The sequence below is a fragment of the Xenopus tropicalis genome, chromosome 3 (assembly GCF_000004195.4).
Source record: "Xenopus tropicalis strain Nigerian chromosome 3, UCB_Xtro_10.0, whole genome shotgun sequence".
NCBI classification, from domain to species: domain Eukaryota; kingdom Metazoa; phylum Chordata; class Amphibia; order Anura; family Pipidae; genus Xenopus; species Xenopus tropicalis.
Window position 1 is genome coordinate 15,015,422 of NC_030679.2, and position 22,689 is coordinate 15,038,110.

Below are 22,689 nucleotides of genomic sequence, written 5' to 3' on the forward strand. Positions count from 1 at the left end.
CTGTGTTGAGGCTTCAGCACACAATACAACCCTATGTTTGCATGGGATTCTTCTTCACGTGAGCTATAAACTCATATTTACCGTTGCCTCTACATCCCAAAATCCACTGTTCCACATTCATTCTTAGTGCTCCATAATGTGCCGCTGCCTTCCAGTAACGTTCATAGCGAAGCTGCACCATCACATTAAAAGATTCTCCACTGCTTTTCTAAGATCTTTAGTTCTTTTGTCATTCTTAAAATAGGTCACTGGTGTTGGCACGTAGGAATTTAATTACTAAACTGTCTCGCGCCTCCAGGGCTGTCATAGCCCTTCTAGAGAATAACCGGTACAGTATTTATTAGATTTCAAGCTTTTACAAATAAGATACCATAAATATTTTTTATAGATCATAGGTTTGTTTATAAAAAAATATAATTACTAGAAAATGGAATAGAAAAAGTGTAATGCTGTGTTGCACTAATTATAGTCTTTTCCTTACAAACTCCCTCATGTGCCCCCTACAAAATACATGGAGTGGGGATCTTCACATGAACCTCCTCTATCAGACCTGTCCTTAATAGGAGTGCAAGCATGTTCCAAAGAGCAGCCTATTTATACAGAGAAATATCGGAGACATTCAAGTATACACCATGTCACCAAAAGTATATGGATACCCCTTCTATATTTTGTTATTGGCTATTTAAGCCATTGTTGCAGACACAATTGCCATTACATCATAAATGAGATTCTTGACAATTTTGTGCTTCCAACAATCTGGGAAGGCTCAGCATCATAATAACCCCATGTTCAGAACAAGTCAATACAAAAGATGGAAGAGGAAGAACTTGGCTGGCCTGCACAGAGCCCTGACCTTATGCCAATTCAGTTCCTTTAGAATTTATTGAAATGCCAACTCTGAACCAGGCCTAATCTCCAAAATTATTGCTCAACTTCTTACGTATGAGTAGAAGTAAATCCCACCAATAATGTCCCAACATCTAGGGGAAAGCCTTCATGGAAGTGTAAAGGCTGCAAAAGGAGGATGGAGAACCAACTTTATATCAACGCCCTTGGTTTTGCAATGAGAAGTTGAACAGGCAGGTGTCCACATACTTTTGGCCATATATAGTATCTTATTTGTAGTACAAATCGTAAAGCATGATAGTAGACTTAACCATGGTATACCAAATTTTGTTGAACTTTTTATTCTGAGTGTAGCCAAGCATATAAGCATGAGATGATGCATGTTAGGAGCTGTAGTCCAACAACATCAGGATAGATACTCACTTCTCAGTAAAACTTTCCAGGACTATCAACCAGCGAAATCCTTAATAGAAAAGAATCCTCCATTGCGAATCCTGCTGTTTACACCATGGGGCATATTTATTATGCTGTGTAAAACTAATTCGCCAAAAAAATGGAGTAAAAAGCTGTGTAAAATAAATGGAAAAGATTGCCGTCTGAACGCCGGATATTACGCTGGATATTACGCCGTTATTTTCCATAAGTTCCGGTGGAAGAAAAAACGTGTAAAAAAATTACACCAATTTTACACCGGTTTTACGCAGTTTTTGCACGCGAAAGCCTGGCGATGTGTGGCGAATTTTCTCGCCGTTTTTTACACAGCATAATAAATATGCCCCTATGTGTACTTTAATCCAAGTTTCCAGCATCTCACACCTAAACAGCACTATGTGTGCCCTTTTGATATTTGATTACAGTGTGATATTAGCAAGCCAGTGATTTCTCTGTTAGATATAATCAAAATGCCTGCCATAGTCCTAGAAGATCTTGCTAGAAATCTGTTGAGTGCAGTGCAAGAGTTTTATGGCTTAGCCCCCCTTTAGAAAGTGTTTTCTACAGAGGCAAAAGGCTGGCAGAGGGGCTTATATTTGTATATCTTGTTGTAAATCCATTTTAGCACCCCCACCCCTTAACTCCAGGGGTTTTGGTAACCAAGCTATCTGTATGGAGTAAGCCTTTCCATCGCTGATGTACATTTTCGGAGCCAGCTTTGTGATCTCAATTCCAGTACTTATTCATCTGTCTTTAGCCTAAACATTCTACACTTTTAGCAGAGACTCGCCTTCAGTGTGGCAATACTTGTGATGATAAAGCTTGCTTGATTGCATTTAAAGGGCTCACTTTCCAAACTTTATATTAATTCTATATAAATTAAGCAAAATCAAATTTAAATTAGCATGAAGCAAAGTTTTCTTTTCGCTTTATTGTTAATAAGGCCAATTAAGCTGTTATTTAAAACCAAATCCTTTGCTAGAGAAACGCAAGCAAGGCATGAGATATCTGTGACTGTAGGAGGTCTGGAATGCCTCGTTTAACCTTTGCAACCAGCAGCAATTCTACAGATTCTCTGGCTAAAGATAGCACAGTGGCTTCTTTGAAGACAATCTGTATTTAATTACCTTACCTTTCTTAGAATGACGCATGCTGCCTAAAGGGATACTGTCATGATTTTTATAGTGTACTTTTTATTTCTAAACTACACTATTTACATAGAAAACTATTCACTTTACCATTTAAAATGTTATTCTTAAACCAACAAATGTATTGTTCCTGAGTCTGGCTTCAGAAGAAGCCAGCGCTACACATTACTGGAAGAGTCCCAAGACGGACTTGGATTTCTTACTATTGAGTGCTATTCTGATACCTACTGGGAGCTGCTATCTTGCTCCCTTCCCATTGTTCTGCTGATCGGCTGCTGGGGGGGGGGGGGGGTTATCACTACAACTTGCAGCGCAGCAGTAAAGTGTAACTGAATTTATCAGAGCACAGGTCACATGACTGTGGCACCCTGGGAAATGAAGAATATGTTCCATGTGAAATTTCAAAATTAAGTATAAAAAAATCTGTTTCCACTAATGAAAAAAAGGGATTTTAATGCAGGATTCTTCTGGAAAAGCTCTATTAAGTGGTGCCTTTTGAAAAAAACATGTTTTCCCATGACAATATTCCTTTAAGTGTTTAAGGTACTTAAACTTAGTGAGACATGAAACTATTTCACATTTCAAGCACAGCCTACTGCTAAAGATACGACAGTAATGTCCTTAGGTTGGCTGCACTGAATGGCAAAGATTTATGGAAGGTTGTTTTCCCTTAGATTCCAGGGCCACATGGGCACTAAGTCACCATATTAACTTCTTCATATTTGTAAGGTGATATATTGTCTAGGCAGCTGCATGTCTTTGAAAGAGGAGTTTTTATGGTATCAAAGTTTGGTGTTTCTGGTAGGGTTAGGGTATTTTTTGGTTATAGGAACATTGATATTAGATAAATACTGCCATCTACCTGCTATCCCACAGCCACAGTGCCTTCCCAGAGGCTATTATCCCCCCCACTGCTACTATAGGCACCATCTCTCCCTACTATACCTGCTATCCCACAACCACAGTCCCTTCCCAGAGGCTATTATCCCCCCACTGCTACTATAGGCACCAACTCTCCCTAATATACGTGCTATCCCACAGCCCCAGTCCCTTTCCAGAGGCTATTATCCCCCCACTACTACTATAGGCACCAACTCTCCCTAATATACGTGCTATCCCACAGCCCCAGTCCCTTCCCAGAGGCTATTATCCCCCCACTGCTACTATAGGCACCAACTCTCCCTAATATACGTGCTATCCCACAGCCCCAGTCCCTTCCCAGAGGCTATTATCCCCCCACTACTACTATAGGTACCATCTCTCCCTACTATACCTGCTATCCCACAGCCACAGTCCCTTCCCAGAGGCTATTATCCCACTGCTACTATAGGCACCATCTCTCCCTACTATACCTGCTTTCCCACAGCCACAGTCCCTTCCCAGAGGCTATTATCCCACTGCTACTATAGGCACCATCTCTCCCTACTATACCTGCTATCCCACAGCCACAGTCCCTTCCCAGAGGCTATTATCCCCCGACTGCTACTATAGGCACCATCTCTTCCTACTATACCTGCTATCCCACAGCCACAGTCCCTTCCCAGAGGCTATTATCCCACTGCTACTATAGGCACCATCTCTCCCTACCATACCTGCTATCCCACAGCCCCATTCCCTTCCCAGAGGCTATTATCCCCACTGCTACTATAGGCACCATCTCTCCCTACTATACCTGCTATCCCACAGCCCCAGTCCCTTCCCAGAGGCTATTATCCCCCCACTGCTACTATAGGCACCATCTCTCCCTACTATACCTGCTATCCCACAGCCCCAGTCCCTTCCCAGAGGCTATTATCCCCCCCACTGCTACTATAGGCACCATCTCTCCCTACTATACCTGCTATCCCGCAGCCCCAGTCCCTTCCCAAAGACTATTATTGCACTGCTATTTTAGACACAATCTCCGTTTTCCAGTTTTCCAGAGAATATATGGTTGCCATGTGTATCTAATCACCAGAGGTAAAGTCCAAAAATAGGGATGGTTTTATTACTTACTCTCCAAGGTCTCAGGTATTGGCTAATTAACCACAGACACCGGCTATAGATTATTATGACAGGTTATAAATGATAACTGCACACATGTGCAGGTGAACAGCAGCATCAGTTGCATTTACACTCGGGAAACAATCACAATTCTTCGGCATTGCAAGATAATACAAAGTCAAATGTGATTTTACCATTGTAAAACAGGATTCATTTATTGGAGGCAATAAAATGGAGTGCAGGGATAAAAATAGTCATCACATTATGAAATCCCATTATTTAAAAGAAAAATATCACTGTAAAGTAGATACGTTTTGTCCCTGGAACTTGCTTGGCCTTGCTTCTTTACTCACAGTTGTAATGTTCAGCAGTTTATTGGTAATGTGACCTTCATGAAAGACCATTTGCATAACTATTAGGCAGAAAGATTGGAAGGGGAGGGGTATTAGCAGGAATACACATTGTATGACTCTTGTTAGAGTGTTGCATTATTAGTTAGACATTTTCTGTAAAATGGACTATTAAATGCATGTTTTCCCCTTTGTTTAAATTCTGTTAGCCTTTAACAGATAGGCTAATTGATTGATGTACATTTCTCTGTTACATAATTTTAAAACTGTAAAAGGACTGTAAAAGGATTGTGGTTTTGTTTGTTTTGGGCTTGATATTGATCCTTTTTCCTTTAAAGGAGCAGGAAAGGCATTTTTGCATTTTACTACCAATAGATTAGCCACATTAATGCAAGCTAGAATGCTATATTTATTCGGTAGCAAGCTTTACCATACCTGAGTAAACAGCCTTAGAAGCTCCCTCTGTTTGTCCCAGCAGCTGCCATTTTAGCTTGGTCTCAGTAGCTTCTGTGCTGCAGCTCTGGCTGCTGGTAGCTCAGCTTATACATTCTTATGGAAGGGGAGCAGGAGAAGGGTGAGGAAGAAGGAGAGAGGAGCAAACTTAGCAGACTCCTGCCTGTGCCCTGAAAAATTTCTTAAGGAGAAGAAAGTCTGAGAACGTGCACACAAAAGAATAAAATAAATCCTGTGTTTCTTTTAATAGAGGACTGTGAGTGCTTATGGCTGTATTTACATAGACCTTTCTGATAAAGCTTACTTACAATTATTTTATTTGCTAATTTATAAATGGAGTTTGGTCCATGATTTAGCCAAATCTTTTGTGGTGGATTTAGTATTTGGCTGAACCCTAAAATCTCAAATCAGTGCATCCTTACCTAAAATACCATAGCAAAACTAATAAGTAGCAATTTGTGCACAATTTATAATCTGTAGCTCTACGTTATGATGGATTATTGGAACTTTCTTTTGGTTGCAACAAAGGTCTAGAGCAATACTCTCAATTGTAGAGATTGATGACTAATCAACTACCAGTACAAAATGTTATTATGTTTTTGGTTCACTAACAACTTTGATGGAATTTCTTTTCAGATACTTGGCATGGCCTTCTCCATGACACTCTTCCAGCAAATACACAGGACTGGTAAAAAATATGATGCCTAAAACTATATTAGGACATTTGTATCAACACACACCTTGCCATAAAGAAGGACAAAATGAAAAAAAAACAAGAATTAGGCAAAAACCACCACCTCACTTTTTCTGCTTCGCTGTAACATGACTGGATTACAGTCTGAAATTGTTCCTTGACTTAACGTTTTTTCGCATACTGCATTTTGCTATTAATTTGCCAAAGAAGAATCTGCGTTCTACATAGATGCTCCCTAACAACTCTTCTCGGACTCAAATGAAAGTGCTTCGCTTACTAATATACTTAAGACTCCTACCAATACAGAACAGATGAGCTTGTGCTTGCAGGACATTTCTGGAAAGGTCTTTAAAAGAGGAAAAGTTGTGTTGGAACTGCTGAGAATACACAGGAAGCCAATGAGAAAGCAGAAGAGAAGCCAGTCTGCATGGAATCTATGACATTTTTGTACCTTATAGAAACTGTTTTGTTACCAACTTAGACTAGAATGAGTATTTTCCTTTCTATGTTTTTAAAGTTTTTTGTTTCGTTTTACGCACATTTCCTTCAATCCCACCCCCAAACTGTGTGATTTTTAAAGGATGGAAGGGGATACAAAAAAAAAAAAACCACAAAGATGATAGATCTTAGGATGTATAATGCAAAGGGAGGATAAAGAGCAATTGATAAACTATTTTCACGTGATTCTGCTCCCCAGCTGTGTTCTTTTACTACAGTATTGTGTTTGCACAGAGAAACTAATATTATTTTCAGGCAATTGGAAGTATACTAAAGAAAATATTATATTTTTCTTATCTGTGATTAGACTGGAACAAATACATAAATTCAAAATAGCTTCAATTGTTCTACATTTTCACGCAGCAATGTATTTATATTTTTTTAAAGGAAATGTATATGCAACTGCTCAAGCACGGGGTACCCAAAAGTTGCTTGATTACACTCCCAGCATACTCCAGTTTATTGTAAAATTTGTAAAAAGTTGGGTGATGTAGTCATGTGACATCAGGGATGAATTTCAAACCCTACACTTTATGATAAGACTTTTCCCCAACTCTTCAGGGCCTGGACCATTCCTGGCCTGTGTAAACCCAGCACTATATCTTCCTTCTGGTGTTTAATTACAGTGCATGGTGATCTTCCTATGATAGACAACAGCAGGATGACATAGTGCTAGACTGGAGGGTTCCTAGTTTGGAAAGCGGGGGAGTTCCATAAGTAGAGTTTTATGGAAGGTTTACATTTTTAAAGGTATTTAAGGCAATGTGCACAGATCTTCCATTGATGCTGGTTGCATCATATAATATGGAGAAAAACGTATTCTTAAATCTGAAATGCAAGTTATAAAGTGTTTTAAGGGAGAGCGAAATACTTGATTTGAGTTTCTTGTGGGATTATTTCAACTAAAAGTATGATGTTTGCAATCTAAAGTCTGCCTACTTACCAGAAACAAAATGAGATGAATCCATCTTGACCATAGACTGGGTATGTATTTTGTAACAAAGGTTTTCACAGTAGGCCTTGCAATATGGGACTGGAAATGAAGTAATGTTGCACAGAGAGTCATTTTGCTTGTTGAGTAGGTAAAGAGAAATTTGTAAACAAGACCTAAGATCTTGGGAATGGAAAGTTTCTACTGTTGCTGCAGTTTTGGTCATCTAAAGCCTTATCACCTTCTTTCCTTATAATATCCACCCTTGTAATAATGTGCTGTTTACCTTTTTATTTACTTGTTGACTGATTTCGCTACCAGCCAGCTCTATCCAGTAGCTGAGTGTAAAGTGGCTTATGGTTGCCACATATTTTGGGACTGCAAGTTCATTTTATGGGTGAAAAAACCCGTTGCATTAAGGGAAACTATAATATACAAACTGCCACTTGATATAAAGACAACAAGGATGCCCATCAATTATGAAAACATGTTTTTTTTTTGGATAGTGGCAACATATTTGTGATATAGTTTTTATTTAGGGATGTGAAATGTTAACAGAGCAATGAACAAACCTGTATCTTTGCACATATTATTCTTACATACATAAACCACATACAGTATATTTTCTGGACATTCCTTCTAGAAGCTTAAGCACATACCTCTAGTTTCAATGCTGCTCTTTTTTTTATAGTGCCCACTGTTTAGTATCCGACAAGGGCATATGTTACACGTAATGAACAACAAAGCAAAGGGAAACAGGTAATGCATGGTATTGAGGATTTCATTATATTGACTTGGCAGCCATACCAACATTACATTCAGTAATAAATTGTAAGAACCCTGAAAACTTGGTGGCATTACATTATTTGAGAATTAGTAATGGGAAGCTACAGTATTGGTACTATATGTTCCTTCTACCATCTTCAGCAACTGTCAAGAGTGAGATTTCACTTGTATTGGCTCAAAACCCTTCTCACCTACAAGTCCTCCCAAGTAAATCCTTCCAATAGTTAACATTTATTTGTTAGAGAAATCACTTAAGACCTTTATACTTAGAACAACAGGCCCCCAAAATGGTTGGGTTTCAGTGTGTCTGCTAAATCAGATAATAGATTAGAACTAGCTAGACATCAGGTTGTTTTTAAAGGCTGCTAACCATCACAGTCTCAAGTACAATATGAGATCCAGTAGATTCCTGGGAGAATGTACAAAGAGGCATTATGAAACAATTAGCAAACTTGGTATTCTGCTGTTATTGGGCATTTGCATTTTGCTGCAAATCTGTGGCTCATCCATGATTTAATCCATAAATTTGTTTATAAACTGGTCAACTGGTTAAGTCAGAAAATTAGAAGTCCATATGAATTGGCTTCTCTGTTGATTGTAAGGGTTTCTTAAAACCTATGCTATAATAGAGGACCCTTACCAGGATTTGGAAAGATAACCTAGGCATTTCCGGTTTGAAAAATATAATTAGATTTAAACTTGGCCTGTGTTTTTTTTTTTTTATTGGATGGGTTTATTTTTGTGCGTGTATGTTTGTTTTCTTTAACAATTGTATACGTTATTCTAGCATTCCTATGTATTATGTTCTGGAAAAAGCAAGATGGGCTAAAATGGTTTATCACTCAATCCCATGCATTGTTTGGTAGACAATTTGTTATTTGAATTATTTTATAGACATTATGAGTGCTCGCTTATTGCTGTCTCTCTCTACATCTTGGAGGCTACCATTAGTTATGTTAATAAATAAAATATTAAAATATATCAATATATTCCACAGAAATTTAAAGAAGAGTGTTTGTATGGGATAAGATCTATGAATTAAAGGAAGGGGGGTGTATGTTTTAGATGGCTTTGTAAGCTATGCTAAAATTTACCTTGCTGCTGTTGTAATATTCACGGATTGATATGTTGAAGGTTCTAGAGCTACACCATATCTAAAAGCACAATCTATCTATCTATCATCTATCTATAATATGGATTTACATGTTTTGCAGATAGTGAGAATGATTTTCCAAATATAACACACTGTGCAGTGCTTTTGAAGTACTTTCTATTAAAGCATTCCTTTGGCACTTTTTGAAGGTCTTTGGCAGACCAAGTTCGTTTCCTGCCTAGCTTAAGATTATGCTGTTCACCTGTGATTATCCCCATTAATAGATAGCCCAGGCAATATTATTGTCTTATCTCATGGGCCGAATGAGAAAACCTTATGGGAAGAAGGCAGGAATGTTATTTCCAGCGTAGGCAATGGCCTTCCAAATAACAGAAGGCATCAACTCATAGTTAATGATCAAAAAATGTGGATAGCATTGTTCCTCAGCTGGTTAATTTTTATTGTGTTGGAAAGTAAACATTGTGATCACAGCATTATCTTGACATAGCATACATCTATAATTGTAAAGAGCATGGATTTACCTTCAACAATTCACTATTAAACTGAGTTCTTGGAATCCATTATTGATTCAAACAGAGCTTCAAACTGGCTTACTAATTATTTGGGTAGATTATGCTCAGGTGACTTATCCATCTATGTTGAGATAAATGGCTCACTGCAAAATACCACACCATGCCAAGATTTTATTTTAAATTAAAAGAAGTGTTTGCTTCAAGAACAAGACTCCATATAAGATATCGGTTTCTAGATATCACATTGGGAAGTGCAAAACTGCTAGAAAAAATGCATATATCTTAATTTCAGTCAAAACTATGAAACATTTTCATATATATCCGTGACTACTGCAAAAAGCAAGAGTAAGTAAGTTGTGTTTATGTAAAAGTAAAAAATCAAACTGCATATATCAGCCTTACTATATGCTATATTTGTACATGATTTGCATGTATTTATATAAATTGTGCTATTTTTAGCAAATTTATGCATATAGTATCATGGTTTACTGTGATCGCTCAGCGATGTGTATGCATTACAGGGTTTTAACACTGTAGCTCAACCATGGTTACTTCATTGTATGGTGGGTTTAGAACAAAATGGACTCAATTTTTCTGATGATCATACCCTTCTTGAATTTGAATTTAGTTTATATCTTTAAACATTGGAAATACCAGTTTACGTAGAATTGGGACCACACGTGTCGGAGTTTGCATTTCATTTCTACAAGTGAAAATAAGAATTCTGAAAATAAGCATATTTGCTGCTATAAAAAAAAAAAGTTCCAACAGTTAATTCTGGAAACCTGCTTTGAGAGAATTTTTCTTCTCTAAATGTACAGATTTGGAAATCGACATTGAATCTGCTCACACATAGGGGCAGATTTATCAAAATTCAATTTGAGATTTGAGTTTTTGTAGCAAAAAAAGGGCAAATTCAAATTTGCAAAACTTGAATTTTCAATGTTAAACTAGAAGAACTCAAAACTCGATAAAAAAAAAATCAGCAACTAAAAGCTGGCGAGTTTATGTAGAAGTCAATGGGAGTTGCATTTTTCTATTAGCGTTTTTTTGTGATTAATTTAAAACTGTGGTTGAGTTGTTTTGTTTTTTTGAAATTTTTAAGCAATTGATTTCTGCTTTTTCAAGTTGTTAAAAATAGAAAAATACATGAAAATTTGAATTTTGATAAATCTGCCAGATACAATATAGTGAATATTCCTATGTATTGAGCTTGGTGCTGGTATACAGATCTGACTATTGCTGTTGTATCTCATAATTCTCGCTCACACAACTTTGTAACTATTGTTGTGGATGGAGTCTTGTTTTTGAATGGTTAGAACTGGTGTTTCAAGAGAGTGGGCTTCATGCTCTATTCTCTCTTAAGGAGCCAACCATTCCTATCTGTTATATTTGCAGTAGTGTTTCTCCACACCTGCACTACAAGTAAATGTAATAAAAGTAACATATTTTTCACCAGTTCTTGTAACCAATCAGTAAGTAGCATTTTTTGGAAACATCTAATTGGTTGCTACAGGTAGCAAGATCATTGCCGCTTGTATTACATTACCACCATGCCTGCTAATTATTCCATATCTGGTAGAGTCTTTTGCATGTCAGCTAAAGAGACAAAAGGCAGTTTAATTTGTTTTTCCTCTTTAACGTTCATCCTTTTTAAAGTTCACACAGAAGAGTAGATGAATCTTAAAATTACATTGTGGTTGGTTTTTGTAAAGATACATATTTATGTAGGAAAAAATGTGGAAAAAATACAATGTACCACGCAATACAATGCAATGTACAATGACAATTTTAGTTTGAATTTTTTTCTAGAATGGTTTGCAGAATATTTTTTTTTCCGTCTATTATTGTACAGTCTTTAAAAGAAATCTGCCATTTTATTAACTAGTATTTTTGAAAATAAGAAACAATTAACAGTAAGTGGTTTGCAAAATACTACATTTTTTATCATATAGGTCACAAAAACCAACCATAAATCTATAAAACACATAAAAAAAAACCAGTAAAAATGTAAAATGGTAATAAAATGTAGTTAATGTTTTAGTTTATTTGTTAGAAAATATTTTAATCAAAATTGCACCTTTTTTCTTTTTTATGGTGGGTTTGGTTGTCTGTGCTATTTTTTCCCAGAATCTGCTTTTTTCATTTAAAATTACCGATTTTTCTTTTCTAGTATGTTTTTAAGCAGATCAGTGTATTTTTAGAGCACACCATGTTCTTATTTTTTGTATTTATATTTCAATAAGATCTACTTTCTGTTAGATACTTAAGGTTTATTTTTTTTTATGTTACTAAATATTTCATTGTGCTATCTGCACTTTCACATTTAGAAATTTCAGTATATTAGTAGAATAATTTATGTAGCATTCAATGCATTAGCTGATGAAAACATCCATAGTAAAAAGAGATTTATAATGGAAAAATGTACCATAGAGCAATATCATAAAATATTAACTCCACATGATACGCCTGATATCGAATAGGGGAATTATACACCTTTGTTTAACATACATCAGATAAATAGGAATTAAAAATGTATTTTTGACCACAATTACAATGCACATGGAGAACGAACAATGTTTATATTTAATTCCTGCCATACAAATACATATTTTAATACAATAAGCATGACAAAATATAAGAATCATTTTATACAGTAGGTGTATCTTGCCCCTTTAAAATATACATTTTTATTTGATTTATTGTATATTCTATTCTGTTTGTTTTTGTTGTATTAAACATTTATATTGCTGCTTTGATTTTTTTTCTGTTGTAAGAACCTTGTAATGATCAGTATGAAATTGATCTAGCAATTAGGCACCCACTTATGTCACCCCATATGGAACGTCATTATATCGGGGGGGGGGGGGGGCACACTAAGTAATGGTTGTTGTGTTTGATTCCTAAAGGAACACTGTTCAATAAGAAGACCCTTCCCTAGCTCTCCAGGGCTGCTGCCCCAATTAATGCAAGCAATTATTTAATGAGAATAATGGCTGCTTTCTGTATTTATATTATTATACAGTATTTATGAGCAGCAACATTGTAATACACATTGTAATATGAGGAAGCCTCACCCTAATCTCCCTATGGTTAATAAGTGAGATGGCTTATGTAGCACTTGTAGGCAGGTCTCAATGGATAATCCTTTTGCATCTGTAATTTAGGGTCATGGAAAATAAATTGTATGACATTTCATCGATATTTAGCTGTTTCGCGAATTTTCCTGTTGTTTCGCCAATTGTTTGGCGAAACGGGACAGATCCGCTCATCACTAGTGCATACAAGAGATTTTTTTTGCGTACATAGCTGAGAATAACAAGAAGTTATTTGAAGTTTCCTCACATGAAACTTTGGGCTACATCGAAAAGCCAAAATGCTATGTATGTTTCCCCCACCAATGATTTGCATTTTAGGTGGTGGGAAGGAAAGAAGGGACATTTTGTTGTCCACGGTAGTGCCATTACCCTTACTGCTATTCAAGTGGGTGGGTTGCGGTTGACTCACAAACTCAAATATTGGTGTCGTCCATTGTTTTTCAGTTTGAGTTTTTCAAGATTTTTTTGAGAAGTTGTTGAAAATGATGAGTACGATGCAATTTCCCTGTATTCGAGTTTTTCTTAACGTTTTTAATTGATCAAGTTCTTGAGATTTGAGGTTTTGTTTTTTTTTAGAAATAAGCACACATTTAAAATTAATGCATTTTTTTTTTGGTGCAGTGTTTTCCAAACCATTTAAAAATTCACAAGCTTGATTTTTCATAAATATGCCTCTCTCTGAGTTCCACGTAATTAGGAAAGATCGGGAGTGATCAGGTAAATTATAGAAGACCACTAATCCTTTTAATAAGACAGCTCTTATAGAAACAGAAAACTATTGTAATATAAATAAATATAAATAAATCTACCTTCGATTTTGAATAAATTCAAATTTTGTAAACTCTTGAAATCAGAAGGAAACTATATATAAATCAGCCCAATTATTAAAAGAAGAGGGACAAGGACTGAGTAAAATGTATTTAAAATTGTTTCCCACGTGCATCGTTTCACACTGCTTGAATGGGACTAAGCCAGGGGTGGGCAAACTTTTGGGCTCACGGGCCACATTTACTTACCCCCGAGCCGGACCGGACCAGGACGGGCAGGGCCAGGCCAGCGTTAAGCCCTTCTTCGTCTCTTTAATTCCGGACCGCCAATGACACCAAGTCTCGCGTGATGAGACTTGGGGGCTGATTTACTAACCCACAAATCCGACCCGAATTGGAAAAGTTCCGACTTGAAAACGAACATTTTGCGACTTTTTCGTATGTTTTGCGATTTTTTCGGATTCTGTACGAATTTTTCGTTACCAATACGATTTTTGCGTAAAAACGCGAGTTTTTCGTATCCATTACGAAAGTTGCGTAAAAAGTTGCGCATTTTTCGTAGCGTTAAAACTTACGCGAAAAATGCGCAACTTTTCGCGTAAGTTTTAACGCTACGCAAAATGCGCAACTTTTTACGCAACTTTCGTAATGGATAGGAAAACTCGCGTTTTTACGCAAAAATCGTATTGGATCCGAAAAATTCGTAAAGAATCCGAAAAAATCGCAAAACATACGAAAAAATCGCAAAGTACCGATCATTACGAAAAAAACGCAATCGGACTCCATTCGACCTGTTCGTGGGTAAGTAAATCAGCCCCTTGGCGTCGGTGGCGGGCCGGATTAAAAAGGCCAAGGGGCCGGATGTGGCCCGCGGGCCGTAGTTTGCCCACCCCTGGACTAAGCAATTTCTTCCAAACAATTTGAAAGCAGTTTCATTCACTAATGCTTTTTTTAAAGACATGCAATGCTGTAAAGAATTTTATTATCTAATATGTAAAGAATGTATCTCCTAAATTCTGTATTTTGTATATAAATTGAAATCAAGAGATTTGGCAAAGTATTCATGAAATGGTTTTTGGGAGACGCCTCATAAAAAAAGTTATTCCTTTGTTAAAATTGATTCTGCAGTTTGTCCTTTTTGGTAATGGGATATTATATTATTATATTTATGTGACTTATAATTATCCGCTTAGCCCAACATCAAGTGACATCAGAGGAGAATTCTGAAAGCAACATTGTCCCCCAGCACTCCAAGGCAAGTGGCCCAATAAATGCAAAACATTGGCTTAATTTTCATTGTTCTTGTTAGGGAAAGCTATAAAATAAATGGCACAATAATATCCCTATGATGTACCCTGATAGACAGCATTCTCTTAGCGACAGCCTTCCTGCAGCGATTTGGGCCCACCTTCTTGGAGAGCTGGGGAGTACAATAGCAGTGGTTTATGGATGTTTACTTTGTCTTTAAATATGATTTTATAGTCACTTTCAAGGTTAAAAGCACAGGGGATAAATCCATTCAAAATGGCATCACAGACCTTGACTGGTGAAACAACATGGCCTGGTTAATGTCAACTGCTTATCTGTCACAATAATGCACAATATTACCTCTGATACTGACAGAACAGACATTCTATGAACCAGTATTTTCCAAATCATTTTGGTGAGATATGCTGCAGCCTACACCCTTAAGTGATATAATTCCCCTTAGAGAATAAAGCTGAACTATTTTTATAGAAGCAGTCTGGCAAACATCTCAAAGTGGTAGATCTTAGACCCTAATGTGCCATTCCATCCAGGATTTTTTCACTCCATTGTTCCTTCTATGCAATACTTGCTTTACTTTGTACAAAACATTTTGTATTAGTTATTAAGGTAAGAATACAAAAAAAAATAAACAATGAGCTAAAAAATCCAAAGGGTGTTTGAGTGTGTGTTTATTTTTCAAAAAGGTGATTACTTAACCTAGGGGGTAGAATAATCAGATCTGCTGAGTTCGACCCATCTGGTGGGTTAATGCTATTTGTCCACCTAGTCCTGTTGCCTGACTAGTCAGATACAATTGGGTGTTAGTAAGAGAGCTGAGGGGGTGCAAAACATTAGGTGTTATGGCAAGGTTATGACCCCTTCAATAACAGCACTGACCCCAGGAACAGGAAGCTGTATCACTTTTTTGGTTGAGAATTGTTGAACAGTGTTGTGTTAAGAATCTATCCCTGATAATATAGTGTAGAATGCCGGTAGCCCAAAAGCATTTGTGCAAGCCGTGGTTCAACAACAGTGTTTTGTAAATGGACCAGAGGGGAAAAAGTCTAAACCATGGGATGAACTGCTCCTTAGGAATATCTGCTAGTTACTTTAGGAACAGAATGATAACTAATCAGTGGATTTCGAGCCACAACACATGTATTCTAAACAATGACACAATGTTATAATGAAGTTTAATCCTTGCAGTGCCACAGAGACGCGGTTTAACATGAGTAGGGGAGGTAACGTGTCTCTGTAACACAGAATGAAGGATATTTACAAAATAGACTTGGCCATGATGCTCCTGTAGGGGATTCTGCTGCATGGTCGCCATACACCCAGCTGCAGCTGCCTAATCAGTGTTAGAGCTGGATCTCTGCCTGTGGAATCCCAGGTGCTTTTGTCCTTGTTTGCAAGCTGCTTCGGTAAAGCTCTTGACTCAAATGCTTGTCATTCATCTGCGGATGCCTGGTCTCTTTAAGTTTAGCATTATGCTGTGTTCTCCCCAAAAATGAAACATACTTGGAAATTTGTCTCAGCATATTATCTTTAAGCAAAATGTGTTGCTTTACCAGCACATCACATCTTTGGCTCTTAATATCCACTTGGGTGTAGATAACAGCATTTTCTTCCCTTGAAGAATTTACTACCATCCTTTTCTTCCACTCATTTAAAGAAGATCAGTTCCCTATGTCATCTTTTGCCATTAATCTGCCTTAGGGACTAGCAAATTGGACAACATGCAGCCTATCAACTCATTTGCCCTGCACTGGGTACATCACCAAGATCATTATTATTTGAAAAACGAATGTGACAAATGTCAGGTTTTCTAGTGTCAAATCCCCAGGTTGGTTTCCACATTACTAACTTCAGCTTGGCTCTGTGACCCTTTATGAGAGTTTATGAGAAACGATGCTTAATATTTTGGCAGGTAAACATGCATTTGGGATTAGTCGTGATACTTGAAGCTTCAATTTCTTTCCATTATGAACTGCTACTGTAGTAATACTTTTTAAATAACATAAAACCAAGATACAGAGGCTTAAAAGGAAGTTTATATCCTCTATCTAGTAAAGCCTGGTTAGAAGCATCATTGTCCTCCTAAATAAACTAGGTGTCACCACTAAGTTAAAACAAGCGTCTACTCCATCTAAGTACTCCACTCTGACTAGCCTCTGAAAAGGGGTAGTACCAGCCTTATGTATAATGGAGTCCTTGGGGATTATAGACCTGAACAATATCACCTGGAGGTTTAATTTGTCACTTTAGTTGTTCCTAAGGTCACTGTTGATTTAAAATGCTCATGACAAAAAGTTAATGTGCACTAAAGAGATAAATAATCACCACAGTGTATGGAGGACTGCGGGACATAGGTAGCCTATGACTCCCTTAGGGCTCTGGCACACGGGGAGATTAGTCGCCCGCGACAAATCTCGTGTCTCGGGCGACTAATCTCCCCGGATTGCCATCCCACCGGCGAAAATGTAAATCGCCGGTGGGATGGCATAAGCGGCGGCGCAATTTCAGTGAGATTGCGCAAGTTTCCTCTCGAGGCAACTTGCGTGATCTCACTGAAATTGCCGGTGGGATGGCAGGTGATGGCAACTCTGGGAGATTAGTCGCCTGAGGCATGGAAGATTTGTCGCGGGCAACTAATCTCCCCGTGTGCCAGAGCCCTTAGAGGTGCCAAGTGCTCCCAGTGTTTTCTCAGTGTAAATAGGTATTGTTCAAAAGGTTCCTATTTACACTGAGATAACTCATTGTTTTCTAAAGTTCAGTCTCCCAAAGTCCAGTAAAGATGAAGAGTCATGTATGGAGGTCTCAAAGACAGAAGTAGCCTATGAATCCCTCAGAAGTGCTAAGTGATCCCTCAGAAGTGCCACATTTGTCAGGCCTTGTTTTACCCTAACTGATCCATTTGGAGGTGCAATAATGACCACCTGCCCTGTCATGCTTCTACAGGTTTATATTTACACCAAGAAAATAAATTTTTGTTCTACACTTCAGTGTCCCATCAAATGCCCAGTAGAGATGAAGAATCACCACATTGTAAGGAGGGTTTTTGGGACATGGGTAGCCTGTGATTAGAATTGCTAAGTGGTCCCTTAAAAGCCTTGTTTGACCTTAAAACTGATGTACATTGAGGTGCATTAATGACCACCAGCCCTTTCATGGTTCTAAAGGGTCATATCTACCTCAAGAAAACACATTGTTTTCCACAGTGTCCCAGCAAAGCCCAGAATGGCTCCATGACATATGTAGCCTATAACTCCCTCAAAAATGCTCCCTCAGAAGCACCAAAGGTGCCAGGCCTTGTTTGACCCTAACACTCTTCTAAATTGGGGTGTACTAATGACCACCAGCCCTGTAATTGTTCCAAAGGTTCACATTTACATTGAGAAAACACAAAGGGGGTTATGTAATAAAAGGTACTAAGTTTGCCCAGGAGCAGTAACCCATAGCAATCATTCATCAGGTATTTACTGGTCACCTGTTTAAAATAAATATCTTATTGGTTGCTATGGGTTACTAATACTGGGCAAATTTAGTGCCTTTTTTACATATGGGGGATTATTTTCTACAATTTTGTCTCCGCTCAAAGCCAAATAAAGATGAAACAGCACCACAGTGTTTAAAGGGCTTCAGGAGAAAGGTAGCGTATGACTCCTCAAAATTGCTTTGGCCCTTTTTTGACCCTAACACTAATCTAGATTGAGTTCTAGATTACACCAGTCCTGTAATTGTTCTAAATGTTTATATTTACACCAGGAAAACACATTGTTTTCTACAATTAAGTCTCCAATTAAAGCCCAGTAATGATAAAGAATTGACGACACAGTGTATGGAGGGCTCCAGGACGTAGGTAGCCTATGACTCTCTCAGAAGCACCAAATGAGTCAGTCCTTGTTTGACCCTAACACTGATCTAGATTGAGGTGCATTAGTGACCAACAGCCATATCATTGTTCATCTCTAGTTAGACCGAAACAGAATGCTGTAGATTTTTAAGAAACGCTATCCATGTGGTCACCAGGAGCCTAAATCAACTTGTGGGCACTTAACAACAAAAAAAGATTCTTCCATGGCGATGGGGGTTTCTATTGTAGCTCAACTTACAGAATTGTTTAGAATGATTAATGTGTCAGTTGCAGAGACCATATCACTTGCACATTAGGCCTGCCCTGGAGGAGTGGGCCAAGGAGATATAGAGTGGAGGGTCCTACTTTACAAAATCCCTTTGGATCCACATCTGACATGCAACTAGATATACCCATTTCCATATATCAATCCCCTCTTGTGGTTAAAAAAAAAAAAACATATGCTATTTTTCATAACTTAGTTCCAGTTGCTCGGGTTTATACCTTATTCCTAATTGCTCAGGTTCATATATTAGTCTCAGTTGCTCAGGTTCATATCTTAGGCCTAGTTCCTCAGGTTTATACCTTAGTCCTAGTTGCTCAGGTTCATATCTTAGTCCCAGTTTCCCAGGTTTGTATCTTAGTCCCAGTTGCTTAGGTTTATACCTTAGTCCTAGTTGCTCAGGTTCATTTATTAGTCCCAGTTGCTCAGGTTTATATCTTAGGCCTAGTTGCTCAGGTTTGTATCTTAGTCCATGTTGCTCAGGTTCATATCTTAGACCCAGTTTCCCAGGTTTGCATCTTTGTCCCAGTTGCTTAGTCACTGGGACTGAGTCACAATAAAGAAAAGAAGAGACTACATACAGCACCATTTAGTAGCAAATGCATTTCTACTGTGGAGGCTGGGGTGCTGGACATGTTTAAAGTTGCCCCCTTTGGACTTTTTCAGCCTTCAGTAAAATGCTTCAGTAAAAATAGCTTTATACCCCGATATGGAATTAAAAGTACTAAGTTTGCCCAGGAGCAGTAACCCCTTGCAACCAATGATTTCTGCTTTTAACCAGGTAACCAGTAAAGGCTTGCTACGGGTTACTGCTTCTGGTCAAACCTAGGGGTTTATTTATCACTTACCTCTCAGATCGCTTATTCAGTGTCTGTTACAATGGAGCATCATCTTCTCTCTTACCTTTTTCCATCTGGGTTCTTCAAGGCTCTGTCCTGGACACCTTATCATTTTCTCTCTATTTTTCCTTCCTTGGCAAACTAATCAATTCATGTGGTTTCCAATAGCATCTCTATGCAGACAATACTCAGATCTATCTCTCCTCTCCTAATCTCAACCCAGAGCTCCTGACTCGCATCTCTTCCTGCCTGTCCACTATCTCCACTTGGATCCCAACATTACCTTAAAATAAACCTCTCTAAAAATTGGTTTTCTTTCACCCATCCAACACCCATGTCCCTGAGGTATCAATCATAGTTTACAATTCCACTATAACCCCATCTTCCCAGGCCGGATGCCTTGGGGTTATTCTCGATTCTGCCCTGTCTTTCACGCCTCATATCCAGTCAATTATCAAATCGTGTCACTTTCATCTAAAACAGAGGAGGGGGACTTCAACACCATCTCTCTGCTACATACAATGCTGTTCTAACATATGTACCCTGGCAGTTTCAGAATCTTCACACATCCATTCATGCAACTCTAACAAGTAACACCTGTTTGAAGAGTTGCATGATACTTTGGTAATCCTCTCAAAGTAACTCCACAGCATTCACACCTCTGTGAGTTTCAGATGTGACCTTCCTGAAGAGTTACAAAGTGCTATTGTGATTGGATTAGTGGAAGAGTATATATGCTGAGGACTTCCCATACCAGTCAGTTGAACTGAAGAAGCTGCTCGGATGAGTACTGAAACGTCTTCACTGATTACCAAGTCCAGTTGCTTTAAATTTATTTATACTAGATATTTCATCTAAAAAGTATTTACAAAATATGATAATTTATCACCAAAAATGCCACCAAAATTCTTATTCACTCTCTTATCATATCACTATATATATGTTGGCGCTTTATAAATACATGCTGATAATAATAAGTATAATAAGGTAATGTTTTTTTTCATTTTTAGTTTATTCTAAGTAAAAAAAAAAAGTGCCCTAAAGTTATTATCATTAACTCCCAGCATGCTTTAACAGTTATTATAAATTGCCATAAGTTGGGAGTTATAGTCTGGCAACATCAGGTTAGACATGCCATTGTTTAATGGTATCAGTATGTACGTGCCGCTTGCTTTGCTGCATCTCTCTATGGCTGGCACTTGATACACACTTTCTACTCAATTCGCCAGTTGTTTGTGTTGCCTGTTTAAATTGGCTCCCTATGACAAATTGTACTCCAGCTAAAATGTACCGTCAGTATCTAGAGTATAATCTAATGTAGATACAAGACTACTTTAATATACAGCACACAAGGATTTAGAGTGATCCTTTACTGGCTCATTATATTGCTCTTCTTCCTCTGATCAACTTGGGAGTGGGCGAATATTCTCAGCTGATGGGACTGCCTGGGTTTTCATACTGCAGATTCATACCTATGGAATTCATTACCGCACCACATTTGACATTTCCCTGCCCTACAAAGTATCAGATGTTCCAGTAAAACTTTAATTCCCATATCTGTCTTCTGACATCACATCTGACATCATTATCTGAGAGGCAAAATACCCTGCCTAAAACTGGCTCTTTTGCTCCCCTTAGCGCTCCAAGATAGGCAGCCCAAGCTTAAGGGTAAAGACACACTGAGCTACTAGTAGCAGCTATTTTTTCATGGCTACTAAACTCCAGAAAATACCCTGCTATAGACAATGCTGAGAACTGCCTTTGGTAAAACACATGTAGAGACAATTATCAGTAAATGATCAGCACTGTCTATTTTAGTAGCCATGACAAGAAGCTGCTACTAGTAGTTCTGTGTGTCTTCACCCGTAATGTTGTTGTTATTGATGGTAATCATTAAGAGTACTTGGGTCCAAAAACACTGCTCTAATTTCATAAGTGATATCGCGTCTGCCAGTCTCTCCTGCCGAATTGTGTGCCTATTGGTGCTGTGGAACCCTGGAGCTACCAACACCCAGAATGTGGAATTAATTCCACAGCTCCGGGGACTTGCAGCAAATGTGTGCCAAAAGAATAATTCACAAAAGCAATTTTAATGCGAATAATGTGAAGGTGGCTGGCTGGGTTGCCTAGGGTGCTTTACCAGCTTGGCTCGGGGCTGCACAGCTGCAATTAAAGGGGTACTAAACTGCCCTGCTCAACCACACTTACTCAGCTGTTGTTGGACTACAAATCCCAGAATAATGTAACATATAATAAAGGTTGAGGCATTCTGGGAGCTGTAGTCCAACAACATCAGCATTGTATTCTTAAAGCAATATTGTACAATAAAACTTTTAAATAAGAGCAAGATGCCTTGTAGATTGTAAGCTCTTTTGGGCAGGGCCCTCTTCACCTCTTGTATCGGTTATTGATTGCTTTATATGTTACTCTGTATGTCCAATGTATGAAACCCACTTATTGTACAGCGCTGTGGAATATGTTGGCGCTTTATAAATAAATGTTAATAATAAATGCCTGACAGTGCTGGGAATCAGCATTCTCATTGGTCAGTTTGGACAGCAGAATTCTCATTGGTGATTTTTTTTTTCTATAATTAGATTGGCAACAACTTTTATAGAAAGCTATGGGGCACAGTGGAACAGTGTTGCAGTTCATTTAACAACACCTTGAAAATTATGCTGAAAAGCTCTGCACTATGGTTGAAAAAGACATGCCCATTGCACTTTGTAAATTTCACTTGCGGTGGTAAATGAATCAAGGGGCCCTGACATTCATTGGTCACTTCTCTTGCACTTAATGCACTCTTGCACTTTTTTAGTCAGTAGAATGCTCAGTGGTGAATTTTCTTGCA

At 38.0% G+C, this 22,689-nt stretch overlaps 1 protein-coding gene across 6 annotated transcripts in view; it reads left to right on the forward strand.

Annotated features, from left to right (window-relative positions):
• Positions 1 to 12,499, forward strand: part of tspan9 (tetraspanin 9) — a 246,563-nt gene extending 234,064 nt beyond the window's left edge. For 5 of the 6 annotated variants that reach the window (XM_012958537.3, XM_012958536.3, XM_018091932.2 and 2 more), the window contains one exon: positions 5,849 to 12,499. In XM_012958537.3, the coding sequence (XP_012813991.1) occupies positions 5,849 to 5,920 (72 nt within the window). In that variant the 3' untranslated portion in view covers positions 5,921 to 12,499. 6 annotated transcript variants of the gene reach the window in all.
• The last annotated feature ends 10,190 nt before the right edge of the window (positions 12,500 to 22,689 follow it).